This window comes from Pteropus vampyrus, unplaced genomic scaffold, assembly GCF_000151845.1.
Source record: "Pteropus vampyrus isolate Shadow unplaced genomic scaffold, Pvam_2.0 Scaffold38, whole genome shotgun sequence".
NCBI lineage: Eukaryota > Metazoa > Chordata > Mammalia > Chiroptera > Pteropodidae > Pteropus > Pteropus vampyrus.
The window spans coordinates 3016960-3030032 of NW_011888819.1; the positions used below are offsets into that span (position 1 = coordinate 3016960).

General features: G+C 44.8%; 1 protein-coding gene across 1 annotated transcript; it reads left to right on the plus strand.

Moving 5' to 3' along the window:
- The first annotated feature begins 1606 nt into the window (after window positions 1-1606).
- Window positions 1607-10824, plus strand: ADAMTS1 (ADAM metallopeptidase with thrombospondin type 1 motif 1). Its single transcript, XM_011358208.2, has 9 exons — window positions 1607-2805; window positions 4402-4748; window positions 5101-5233; window positions 5609-5776; window positions 6203-6489; window positions 6705-6891; window positions 6982-7157; window positions 8079-8254; window positions 8417-10824. The coding sequence occupies exons 1-9, from the start codon at window positions 2133-2135 to the stop codon at window positions 9114-9116; spliced, it is 2847 nt and encodes a 948-aa protein (XP_011356510.1). The 5' UTR covers window positions 1607-2132; the 3' UTR covers window positions 9117-10824.
- Window positions 10825-13073: the final 2249 nt, after the last annotated feature.

Sequence of the window (13073 nt, forward strand, 5' to 3'; positions counted from 1 at the left end):
AAACCAGGGGTTGTTATTAAGCCCTTTTAAGAGTAAAGCGTTTTTGCTTCTCTGTGCCACTCCTTCTCACTTGATCTTCCCTAAAGAGTGGGAAGCAAGGTTTCGGGTTTTATTTTTTAAGTAGGCAATCTAGAACCCCGAAAGAAAAAGATGTTGGAAAGTATTCCGAAAGCAAATATTGGAAGAGGGCCGTGTTGGAGGACTGAAGGGGACGCTTCTGGCTGGGACAGAATAAAGTTGGGAAGATCTGCGAAGGGGTGAGGAAAGGAACGAGATAAAACTTGGTGAAAATTGAGGGGCGGGGGGGTCGGGACGCAGGAGACCCGGGAAGGCCAGGAAGTGGAGGGCGCGAACGTGAGGGACTCAGGTCTGCCCGCGGATTCGGCAGTAGTTCTCACCATTGTCCCTGTGGTTTTCCGCCTGTGGAGGCATTATGAAACATTTCCTTCCTCTGTGTCATTGAGCCCCTCCCTCTTTTTCGATGAAAGAGTTGCTCAGCTTTTTCTTAGGGACCTAAAGGTGGAAAGGCTCAGCTTTGCTCGCTCTTATAATACGGATGCAGCCTTTTCCTTCCCTGATGGGAAGAGGAGGGAGGGGTGCGGAAAGAGGCCGATTTCTTAATTTTCCCTCTGCACACTTTCTAGCCCCAGCAATGCCGCTGGCCCCTGGGTGGAAAAGCTGGGTTCCCTGACGTTGCTGCCTGCCTGGCCGCTATGAGATTGACGAAGGCAGGCTGGGAGGGGGTGCTGGTAGATTTTTTTCCCCGAATGAAAAGAAAGCGCAATTCCCTTCCTAAGCTCTAGGGAATTGAACTACTTTCCAGATCACCTATTCCGGAAGTATGAACCCGGTCCCCACAGAGAAGACTCTAAGGCGGGAGAGGGGGGTGGGGTGATGGTGGAAAGTGTAGGGGTGAAGGTCAATGCACACGCCTTTTAAAATCCAGAGCCTGGGAAGTTGTCTCCTGGCCCCCTCACCCCAGTATGCTTTCTAGGGGAGGCGCTGGGCCAACCAGGCTTTCTCCGAGAAAAGTTGGGGCGAAGAGAGCGCGCTGCAGCAAACCCGCCGGTGGCAGGTTAAGGAGATGGAGAAGTGGGGTAGGATATTTTTCTAGAAAGGGCAGCCCTGCTTCACCTCCCAGACCTGGGGTCTAGGGGGCTGCAGAGTGTGGAGGGTTGAAAGGAAGGAGGCTCAGGGAAATATTGGAGAAGGGACTCAGCTTTCCACCCTGACCGCCCCTTCTGGGAACTGCAGCCTAACGCGCAAACTGCGCTCCTGCACCAGAGGGGCGGCGGGAAGGGAGGTGGTCCGGGAAACCAGCCTGCGGGAAGACGCAGTGGAAGTGAGTACCCTCTCCCAGCAGCAACCCCGGACGTACAAAATGTTGGACACAGCGCCCCTCCTGCGTCTTCCGTCCCCAGATTGACGAGCCCTTGGCGCTGAGCCAGAGACGAGGTCATCCCCTCCCCCGCCCGGGGCCCGCAGCGCTGCGAGCGGTCTAGCACCGACTTTAGGGGGCGGTGTTTTAGGAACGGGAAAGCGGCCAAGAGGGAGGAGGAAGAGGGGGAGGAGGTGGAGACGCTAATATAAAAGAGCGGCCTCGGGTGCCTGATTCTTGCACTCGCTGGAAAGCCGCTCCGAGCCTAGGTCCACTCCAAAACCAGGTCGCGCAGTACGACCGAGAGGACAGAGCCCTGCGCAGAGCGAACAGCACCGTGGTCAAGGCGGAGGCTGAAGAGGGGATCCAGGCATCGATCCTCCCTTGCCCGGTGCCACCCGCCCCGGAGGCGTCCCAGGGCGCTTCTTGTCCCCGCAGCATCCACCCCTCCAGCGCCTGCAGCGCGTTCCTTCCAACTCTGCGCTGGAAGAAAAACTTCCCGCTCGCAGGCAGAACTGCAGCGCCTCCTCCCAAGAGACTCCGGGAGCCCTGTCTGCGGCGGCTCTGCGCGTTTTTTCAAAGAATAATAGTAATCGTTAGCTTTAACCATCCAGAGCGAGGCCAACGAGGCTCTGCATTCCCGACCCAAACAATAGCCTTCTCGCTCCTTGCGCTGCAGCGCGCGGTGCCTCCCGGCGCTCGGGTGCAGCTAGCAGTCTCCGCGGGGTTCTGAAGGCGTACGGCAGGCGGCGACATGGGGAACACCGAGCTGGCGTGGCGGTCTCGGGGCTCGCAGCCTGCGCGGGTGCTGCTGTTCGCGGCGGCCGCAGCACTGCTGGTTGCGCCCGGCGCGCAGGGGCGCCCCGCCGAGGAGGATGAGGAGCTGGTGTTCCCAACAGTGGAGCGCGCTTCGGGACTCAGGACCGCGCACCTCCGCCTGGACGCCTTCGGCCAGCAGCTGAGCCTGGAGCTGCAGCCGGACCGTGGCTTCTTGGCGCCCGGCTTCACTCTCCAGACCATGGGGCGCAAACCAGGGCTCAACGCGCCGGGTCCGGACCCCGTGGGTGACCTGGCTCACTGCTTCTACTCCGGCACTGTGAATCACGACCCCAGCTCAGCCGCGGCTCTCAGCCTCTGTGAGGGCGTGCGCGGCGCCTTCTACCTGAAGGGCGAGGAGTACTTCATCCAGCCCGCGCCTGCGGCGGCCACCGTGCGCCTCGCCCCCGCCGCCGCCACCGGGGAGGAGCCACCGACGCAGTCCCAGTTCCATCTCCTGCGGCGGAGGCGGCGGGGAGGCGGCGGCGCTAAGTGCGGGGTTATGGACGACGAGACTCGGCTCGCGAGGGGCGCAGGGCCAGAGGACGAGGACGCCGAGGCTCAGTGGCGGCGGAGGGACCCAGCGCCGCAGCGCGCGGGGCAGCCAACAGGTAACAGTCGCACAAGAGTTACTCTCACTTGTCTCTCCATTCATCCTCCTCCCCGCTCTTTACCTCTGTGAAGCGACTTAAGGGTACATTGCTGTTTGCAGACAAGGAGACCTGGTGTGGAGAGATGAGACTTGAGATCTCCTGCTAGAACACTTAATTACACTTAATTCTGTTTGCCTAAATAATGAATGGTCGTAACAGAACAGACAAATCAATGATTTTCTGCTGACTAAGGCGAAGCATTTGGACCAGGAAGGAAGAGTTGGAAATCCAACTCATTCCACTTTAGTCTCGTGTGGGTGTGTGCGACTTCTTTCTATCCTGTTAATTTTTTTTTTTTTTTTTATGATTGTGCATGTGTTCTTTGGTGGCGTTGAAACTTTGCACGAGTTTTGTGACCACGGCCTGTGCGCGCACTCTGTGCGCAGGAGGGCGCGGGGATGCAGGGCAGAGGAACGATGGCGACCTCTCAGAATGTGCAGCCCGCGATCCTACATCGCTGCGCTAGGATCTCTGTTCGGCGGGCCTCTGTCCCCTTCTCCATTTAAGAGGCTGACCCCGACCGGCTGGCGGCGGCGGGGCCCTTCTACAGAACCTGCTTGGGAGGTCTCTGCCCAGCTTGCCCCGCCTCTCCGCACCGCCCACCCGGCCTCCCAGTTTGCGCTCCCTCTCGCGGCCATAACTGCTTTCAAGCACTGTTCAGTGTTAGTTACTGCTGATCCTTCCTGCTACGCCTTCCCATCTCTGTTGCGTGCAGTGCTTACTGTCCAGTTCTTGTTATTCTCTCACTTTGGTGCCTTTTTTTTTTCTTCTTTAATTTGCTTGCATGTCTTGTTATAGAGGTCTCCACTTTCCGCTGTACAACTGCTCCTTGAAGCAGTTATAAGGTTACAACCCAGTTCAGGAGTTCCCTGGGCCCCGGATCTCAGAGTCCAAGGGCTCTTTTCTAAATAATCAACAGTGGCCCAAAGCAGGAACTTATTTCCCTAGGGCAGCAGGAGCGGGGCAATAGACTGCTGGGCAGAGTGGGTGGTCTTTGTGCCTGGGTTTGGCAGGAGCGATGCACCCCCAGGGACCCCTGGAATGAGAGAGCAGAGCAGTGCAGGCTGAGATTCCTTTAGGTCCCGCCCCTTGGCAGAGGCCCCAGCCCTGCCCTGGGCCTTCCACGTGGAGCTGGATGATCTCATTCAGGATTCGAGCCCTGGCCTGTGAAAGAGTGACTCAAGGCGCTCTGCCTGCTGCCCTTTCTCCAAGTTTTTACTACAGCTGGATAGGATGATACGCATACGGTCTTGTTCTGATTGTAGGATTTCAAAGAAGACAAGAAAAAATCTTGCTCGCCAAAAAAGTAAAATAAAAATAAATAAAAAGCCTGACTTCAGAGAAGCACATGGCCTTTTTATTTAAAGTAAAGGAGAAAAAATTTTAAATAACTTTTTCAGTGAAAAGAGATGCAAATATTTTTGTTACTGTTGTCCCAGGTGTATTTTTGTTTTATTTGCTTTGACTGGTTAGGCTTTCCTTATATACTCTGGAAAAGGTAACTATTCTTGGCTAGACTGCTCCAAGCAAACTATCTTTCTTGTTCCTTTACAGGAAGTGGAAGCATAAGAAAGAAGCGATTTGTGTCCAGCCCCCGTTATGTGGAAACCATGCTTGTGGCCGACCATTCCATGGCAGAGTTCCACGGTAGTGACCTAAAGCATTACCTTCTCACCTTGTTCTCCGTGGCTGCCAGGCTGTATAAACACCCCAGCATTCGGAATTCAATTAGCCTGGTAGTAGTGAAGATCCTGGTCATCTATGATGAACAGAAAGGGCCAGAAGTGACCTCCAACGCTGCCCTTACTCTGAGGAACTTCTGCAGCTGGCAAAAGCAGCATAATCCACCCAGTGACCGAGATGCTGAGCACTATGACACAGCGATTCTTTACACCAGACAGGTGAGAGAAAGACAGTACCGATTATAATAAGGTCCTCTGGATGTAGTCAGCTTTGTAACAAATGTCTGTAAGGCATTTCACCAATTTTGGGCACTTAACAATTTTTTTAGTTGGCTAGCATGGTCAATCTCCTTATTTCTTCTGTAATTTTAATATCTCAACTTTCATAGTCCTGTTTGAATAACATTAGGAAAAATCTTGATTAACTTCACACAGAGTATTCCTAAAAGGACAGCTTGACGACAATGAATGTAGATGCTCCAAAACATATGTGAAGATACACCCTACCCCGAAAGATCTCAAAGTTCATGCTCTGTCCCTATTTATAATGATACGCCTTTGCTCCTTATAGGACCTGTGTGGGACCCAGACATGTGATACTCTTGGGATGGCTGATGTTGGAACTATATGTGATCCCAGCCGAAGCTGCTCAGTCATAGAAGATGATGGCTTACAAGCTGCCTTCACCACAGCTCATGAATTAGGTAAGTCTGTTTCAGAGTAAGGGTTAAGCCCGATTTATGAATTCAAAATAATAAATAATATATTAATAGGAGAGGGAGAGTCTGCAGATTATATTGCTATTTTAAGTGCCTGGGCTTCTTGGAAACTACAGAAAATACTTTTCAACTATTCTAAACATGATTATCTTTATTAGAATACAAAGTAAGATAGTTGGAGCTATAGACATTTGGAAATAAATTTATATGTTTTGTTTACAACCTGCGAAAAGTAGACAATGTCTCCACAAAATATATATTTCCCCCTAGAAATATCACTTTGAGACAACTGAATTCTTGTTAGAAATACCATGCTGCAAATGACCTATATTTTAACGTGGGTTTGGCATTGCTTCTTAGGCCACGTGTTTAACATGCCACACGATGATGCAAAGCAGTGTGTCAACATTAATGGTGTCAACAAGGATTCCCACATGATGGCGTCAATGCTTTCCAGTTTGGACCACAACCAGCCGTGGTCTCCCTGCAGTGCCTACATGATCACCTCGTTTCTGGATAATGGTCATGGTAAGACTCTCCAGCTACTTCTTCTAGATGGCATCCAACCGCCCACGTGTAGAGTTCTAATTAAACCAGCTTTTTTCTTTTTTTTTCATTCTTTTTATCTTCCCTCCAAAATTACTTTCACTGCCAAGAACATACATTTTTAGATATTAACTCCAGTGAAAGGTAGTGCTTCTGGCCAAGTCACTCCTGACTTAAATTAGTTTGAATTTTTAGCAGAACAATAATTTCCTCTCATTGTTAATGCAGAAATATCCCCATTGGGGATCATATCTTAATTTATATCTCTCTGGCATCTTCCCCCAAAGTTCTACAGCTTTCACTTTGCACTATATTATCTCTTGTGATAAGTATTTTCTGAAACCGATCTACCCTCTGCATGCTTTCATTTATCATTTTATTAATATTGGTTGGCATTTTTCTTTGCAGGAGAATGTTTACTGGACAAGCCTCAGAGCCCCATACAACTCCCCTCTGACCTTCCTGGGACCTTGTATGATGCGAACAAGCAGTGCCAGCTTACGTTTGGGCAGGAGTCCAAACACTGCCCAGACGCAGCCAGCATATGCACAACCCTCTGGTGCACCGGCACCTCGGGCGGAATGCCAGTGTGCCAAACCAGGCACTTCCCTTGGGCAGACGGCACCAGCTGTAAAGAAGGGAAATGGTGTGTCCACGGCAAGTGTGAGAACAAGACAGACATGAAGCATTTTGATGTGAGTTTTCCACTGCGACAAATGTGCACAATTCGGAATCGAATGCAGTGACCCTGATGAGTCTGATAACACGTTAAACACCCCTATCTGTCCTTGAGAGGGGCACAAGATAGATTATTTTTATAATTGATTCTTTGTCTCGTACTTCTTTTATTTCCTAAAAAGGGTGGGTTCTGTAAAGAATTCTAACGCTGATGATGTGTGTCCCCATTTAGACTCCCGTTCATGGAAGCTGGGGGTCATGGGGACCCTGGGGAGACTGTTCGAGAACCTGTGGTGGAGGAGTTCAGTATACAATGAGGGAATGTGACAACCCAGTCCCAAAGAACGGAGGGAAGTACTGTGAAGGCAAGCGTGTGCGCTACAAGTCATGTAACATTGAGGACTGTCCAGATAATAATGGTGAGTAGACAGGGCGTGAAAAAGACGTGTCCACGGGGAGATAGATGGTTAGGGATGGATCCGGATAACATCATATCATTCTCTTTCCAGGAAAAACCTTTAGAGAGGAGCAATGTGAGGCTCACAATGAGTTCTCCAAAGCTTCCTTCGGGAGTGGGCCCGCGATGGAGTGGACACCCAAGTATGCCGGAGTCTCACCGAAGGACAGGTGCAAGCTCATCTGTCAAGCCAAAAGCATCGGCTACTTCTTTGTTTTGCAGCCCAAGGTAGTTATTGTTCAACCTAACTTTTTGCCTAAGAGCCAAGGCTTTGGCTTATACTACATTTTCAAGCAGCCTATGATGCACTTCCTTTAATTTGCATATTAGCATGTTCGGTTTCAAATTAGAATTCTTTTTCTTCCAGTTACCTTAGCAACTGCTAGCTTTGAGTTTTTTGTTTGTTTGTTTGTTTGTTTGTTTCATTTGTGAATGAAGCTTCAATCCAGCACTTAGAATTCTTGCAATTACTTACTATTTCTCTTATAAATGAAGAAGAGCCCTTTACTACTGGTTAGATAAATTATATATTAACATGGCAACCAACCAGTGGTTTTGCAAAATAGCCTAGGCATAGTCCAAAGTACTTGTTACTGGGTGACTAGTAGTAGCATGTGCAAATAGACATTAAAATGGAAGCCTGAGCATTGATACCTCTTGTGTTTAAGGACGTCTGTTGAACTAGTAGAAACACCACTTTGCTCTGAGGTAGAAAATGAAACTGAATTTGGTTGAGATCGTCATGTGTCATTATCATCGTAGGCTATCAAAATATTCCCCAGTTGCAGAGTCAACATTTAACAAGTGATTTATTCAGCCAAGTGTTATTCTGGGCACTGAGGATACAGCAGTAGAAAAATTGACCAAAAAAAAAAAAAAAAAAACCTCTGCTTTCATTGACCTTAGCTAGAAGTGAGGTAGGTTAATAAACAAATAATTTTAGAAATCTGTAATTTTTCTGATATCTATATGTATTATGGGGAAAAAAAGACAAAGAGAAGGGTAGTGTGTGACATGGATAGAGTACTATTTTATTACAGTGGTCAGGAAAGCAGACATGTAATGTTAATGAGGGAAACTTTTATAGTTACAGCATCAGCTCTTCCCTTGTTAATGTGTGACACCAGATGCGTATTCTTCCTTTTTCAGGTGGTAGATGGCACTCCATGTAGCCCAGATTCCACCTCTGTCTGTGTGCAAGGACAGTGTGTAAAAGCTGGGTGTGATCGCATCATAGACTCCAAAAAGAAGTTTGATAAATGTGGTATTTGTGGAGGAAATGGATCTACATGCAAGAAAATATCAGGATCAGTTACTAGTGTCAAGTAAGTTTTAAAATGCTGTACTACCAAAGATCATATCATTTAGACGTAACTTTTTACAGGTCTGGCAAAAATTATGTTCTGCATGATTAGCATGGTTTTCAAGCTAAGTTATATTATTAGCCAGTGAATGAGAGATTTTATATCTGTTTTTCTTGCCTGCAGACCTGGATATCATGATATTGTCACAATTCCAGCTGGGGCCACAAACATTGAAGTGAAACACCGGAATCAGAGGGGTTCCAGAAATACTGGAAGCTTCCTTGCCATCAAAGCTGCCGATGGCACATATATCTTGAATGGCAACTACACTTTGTCCACTTTAGAACAAGACATTACGTACAAAGGCACCATCTTGCGGTACAGTGGCTCCTCTGCAACGCTGGAGAGAATCCGCAGCTTTAGCCCTCTCAAAGAGCCCTTGACCTTCCAGGTCCTCACCGTGGGCAATGCCCTGCGACCTAAAATTAAGTACACCTACTTTGTGAAGAAGAAGAAGGAATCTTTCAATGCCATCCCTACTTTCTCAGAATGGGTCATCGAAGAGTGGGGCGAATGTTCCAAGTCGTGTGGACTAGGCTTACAGAGAAGACTGGTGGAGTGCCGAGACCTCAACGGGCAGCCTGCTTCCGAGTGTGCGAAGGAAGTGAAGCCAGCCAGCAGCAGACCTTGTGCGGATCTGCCCTGCCCCCACTGGCAGCTGGGGGATTGGTCGCCATGTTCCAAGACTTGTGGGAAGGGTTACAAAAAGAGAACCTTGCAGTGTCTGTCCCATGATGGGGGGGTGTTGGCTAATGAGAGCTGCGATCCTTTAAAGAAGCCCAAACATTACATAGACTTTTGCACGATGGCAGAATGCAGTTAAGCAGGGTCGGTGTTGAGAGAAAGATGAGGTGAGAGAGGGCTGAGGCGCTGAAATTCAGAAGGCTGGAGGGATCGATCCAGTGGTACCTCATTGGAGATCGGAGTGCAGCGGTAGGTAGAAAAGTAGATGATCAGAATATCCTGCCAGTTACAAATTTGATAGGATAGTTAAAAAGATTATTAATCTCTGAGGAAAGATATAGCATGATAAAGCCCCCCTCCCCCGGGCATTATTATTTTTTCCTTTTGTTACATCTCGACATGTTTTTAAAATACATTATGACATGTTTTTAAAAATATATAAATAATTTTCAAAGTAAGTTTAAGAAATATTACAATCCCTGTTTCCTGGTACTGATTAAAAATGCTTTGTATCGTGGGGATTGGGAAATGCAAAGCAGGAGAAAAATGAGCTTTTTAGTTTAAGGCGTGGCTTACTTTACCTCACTAACAGTGAAGGGAGAAAGGAGTACACAGCTTCAACCAGCACTGTTCCTGGCTGCTATGGTTTTAGAGGTTTATGTCATCTTTTGTACCGAGAGTTACAAATTCAAGAATGTGTCCACCGTGACAGAAATGTTTAGTAATGTCACATGACTCAAAGGACCCCATCTTTATCTTTTAGTGCCATTCTTGTGTCTTTATTTGTGAACTCATTTTGACAAAGAAACAATTGCGTGTATTTGTAAAAATGTGTTAAGTCTACAAGGGGGAAAAAAAAGCAGCAGTGTATCAGGTGCTAGTAAAAACTAGAGGAGGCACAAGTTTGGGACCTCCTACCTTTCTTTCCTTCTTGTGTAAGCCTACTTTGAGAATATGGATTTGAAAAAAAACAGTTTGGGTCTCGAGAAAGTCAGCAAGGTCACGCAAAAAAAAAAATGTAACGCCAGAATAAAAATGGGGTGTGCAGAACCTGATCCCCAGTGTTTGGGGACAGTGAGATCATTTGTATCATGGTGGGGAGGCTACTGAGGGGTAGCAGGTCCATCCCCAGCAGCCGATCCAACAGTCATATCCTGGTGAATGTCTGTTCAGCTCTTCTACTATGAAAGAGAATGACTTTTTCCATATGTATATAGTAAAATATGTTACTATAAGTTATACGTACTTTATAAGTATTGGTTTGTGTGTTCCTTCTAAGAAGGGCCGTAGTATGTAATAAATGCCTATAATAACATATTTATTTTTATACATTTCTTTCTAATGATTAAACTTTTAAGTTATATCGTGATTGTAAAAAGGCATATAAAAATAGAGTATTTATACAATATATGTTACTAGGAATAATAAAAGAACACTTTTTGAATGTGTGTGTATATTTTTTTAAGTGGGATTTAATTTCTAGGAAGGAAATCTGAGACCCAAATACTGAATTTGAAGAAATGAATATTTTCTTAAATTCTTTGGAAATAAGATTTCATTCTAATGAAATGTGTTTTATGTATCCTGGATTATGTGATTGTTACAAAGAAAGGAATCTCTGGTATATTTGGTGATAGATAGGTTTGTTACTAATGTATAATAATATATACTAGTGATTGGCAAACTTTTTCTGTAATGAACCAGATAGTAAACATTTTCAGATTTGTGGCCCATACCATCTCCATCACGACTAGTCAACTGTGCTATTGTAGCATGAAAATAGCCATAGGCAATACATAACTGAATGAACATGGAAATATTCTAATAAAACTTTATTTACAAACACAGACAGTGGGCCAAATTTGTTCTATGAGTGTAGTTTGCTGACTTCTGATATATACTATACCTTAAATGAAAAAAGGTGGGGTTCTGGAAGCATTTTGAATTTGTTTCTCTTCCTCCATTATATCACATAACTAAAATTGTGTATTTAAGCTACTGAGTAGAAAATAAATTACATTTAGCACAGGCATATGGTGAGCCAAACCCTCCAAGTATTCCACTTGCTCTTCAGGTATACCTGAAGTATATCGGAGAAACCCTAGAACACCCAGGCTACTCTGGGTAGCCTTTTGTAAGTCACTATATTTTAAATACTAAATGGTATTTTAAAAGTACAGACTGCTTCTAAAGTATGTTTCTCTCAGGAAATAGTTTATTTACTAGAACACTTGAATTATGTGGTTAACCACAGACGTTTCCAACTTTACATTTTCACCCTTTTGTTACCCATCTTAGAATAGTTTTCTCAAGTAATTCTATGCATGCTAGTTTCAGATTCCAAAGATAATTTATAATTTGCCCTCAGAATTACTCCAAGGGTTCTTGTCCTGAGCAATTGAATGTAAGATGCTCAGGAGCCAAGTGTGTCCATCAGAGATTGGGGCAGGAGAGGGGAGTGTCCTGTTGGTTTCTGGTTAAGTGTTTTACTACATACAGGGCCACTGGACCAAAAAGGAAAAGTCAAATCTCACATGGTGGGAGCTAGTCCTGGTCTTACAAAATTCAGTTAAACATTGAACTTGGCCATGGAATTTAATGGCTTAATGTGCTCTCTGCACCAACAATCTCTAACACAATTACTTATTTGTCTACATCACTATGGTACACAGTAAGCAACATGGAGGAGGTGCATGCACAAGAAATGCCCTTATCTTCAATTATTATTAAAGCTATTTGACAAAATGAGATAAATGCATCTAATATGATAACCCATAATATAAAAAGTCATTTTCAGATCTTGCTTAATTCAATGATGAGTTTTTTTTTTTCTTTTTTTCCTTTTAAAAGGCACACATTGATTTAACATAGTAAGCACAGAAACAATTTCAGGACACAAAGAGATAAAAGGAGTCCAAAGATTTTCCACCATTTTCTGTGTCTCAATGTCAATAGCTTTCTAAGTTACCACAGTACTTTTTTCAGCCCTCTGCTGGTGAGATTTTTCTTTTATTAATAAACTGAGCAGTTTAAAATACTCTATTTTGGCAGCAAAGAGAGTTTAGTTCAAAACACACATCTGGTTCTGTGACCTTGACTTGATACCTGCTTAAAAGGAAGAACGATTTTGTGCTCCCTCATGTTACAGGTATAAATGATGAGCTGGCATGACATTGTGTATGAATTTACATACCTAATTTTCAAAGAACTCGATGAGCACTTTCTTTCTCTAGTATTTCAATAACCACCACACAAGCACAATATTGGATCAGAGCTTTCATGAAAAAATTGGGAAAAATCCTTCCCAACTTTTTCTCTTTGTTTAATTTGTCACCTAGAAGGGGGCACTGTAGGTCTTTATGTGATTTAGGAATAATAAAGAGCAGCTACAATTTGCTAATCTCATTGGTCTTCCAGATGAAAGTAAATATGTATATATTGATATAAAGATTGGAGATGCTAAATCTATCAAAGAAATTGACCATAGCTACCCCAATATAAAGTATAGTCTATTCTGCCACGCACTTACTTATGTGACATGAATGAGTTCTAATGGGATTAACAGAAATAGAAACAGTAAAACATAGGAGATGCTCTAGCTCATCAAGTTTTCCCAGCTAATAAATGTTTTGTACCTTCTCTTAACAGCAGTGGAACATAAAATTCAGTAAGTTGTGAACATGGCAAGTCAGAAGAATACAGAAATAAAGAACTATATAGAATGCCTACTTACTCCACTCGTCTGCATTTGGTCTCAGTCTTGGAAGTTCCTAATATGCTCTTTGTTCAATTTGTCCTTGTCGCCGTAATTCAGAAACTTGAACTTTTCCTTGCAGTCTTCCATGAATCACATAGCTTTTATTTAAGGCTAAATTTCTATAATTATTATACAATTACTTATTTGTAATTTAGCATTTTTTGTTAGCTATGATGGTTCCTTTTTCTCTAGGATTACTATTGTTTTATGTTCCACTGCTTTTTAAATTAAACTTATTAGGGTGACATTGGTTAATAAAATTATATAGGTGTCAAGTATATAATTCAATAATACATCATACGCATATTGTGTTGTGTGTTCACCACCCAAAGTCAAATC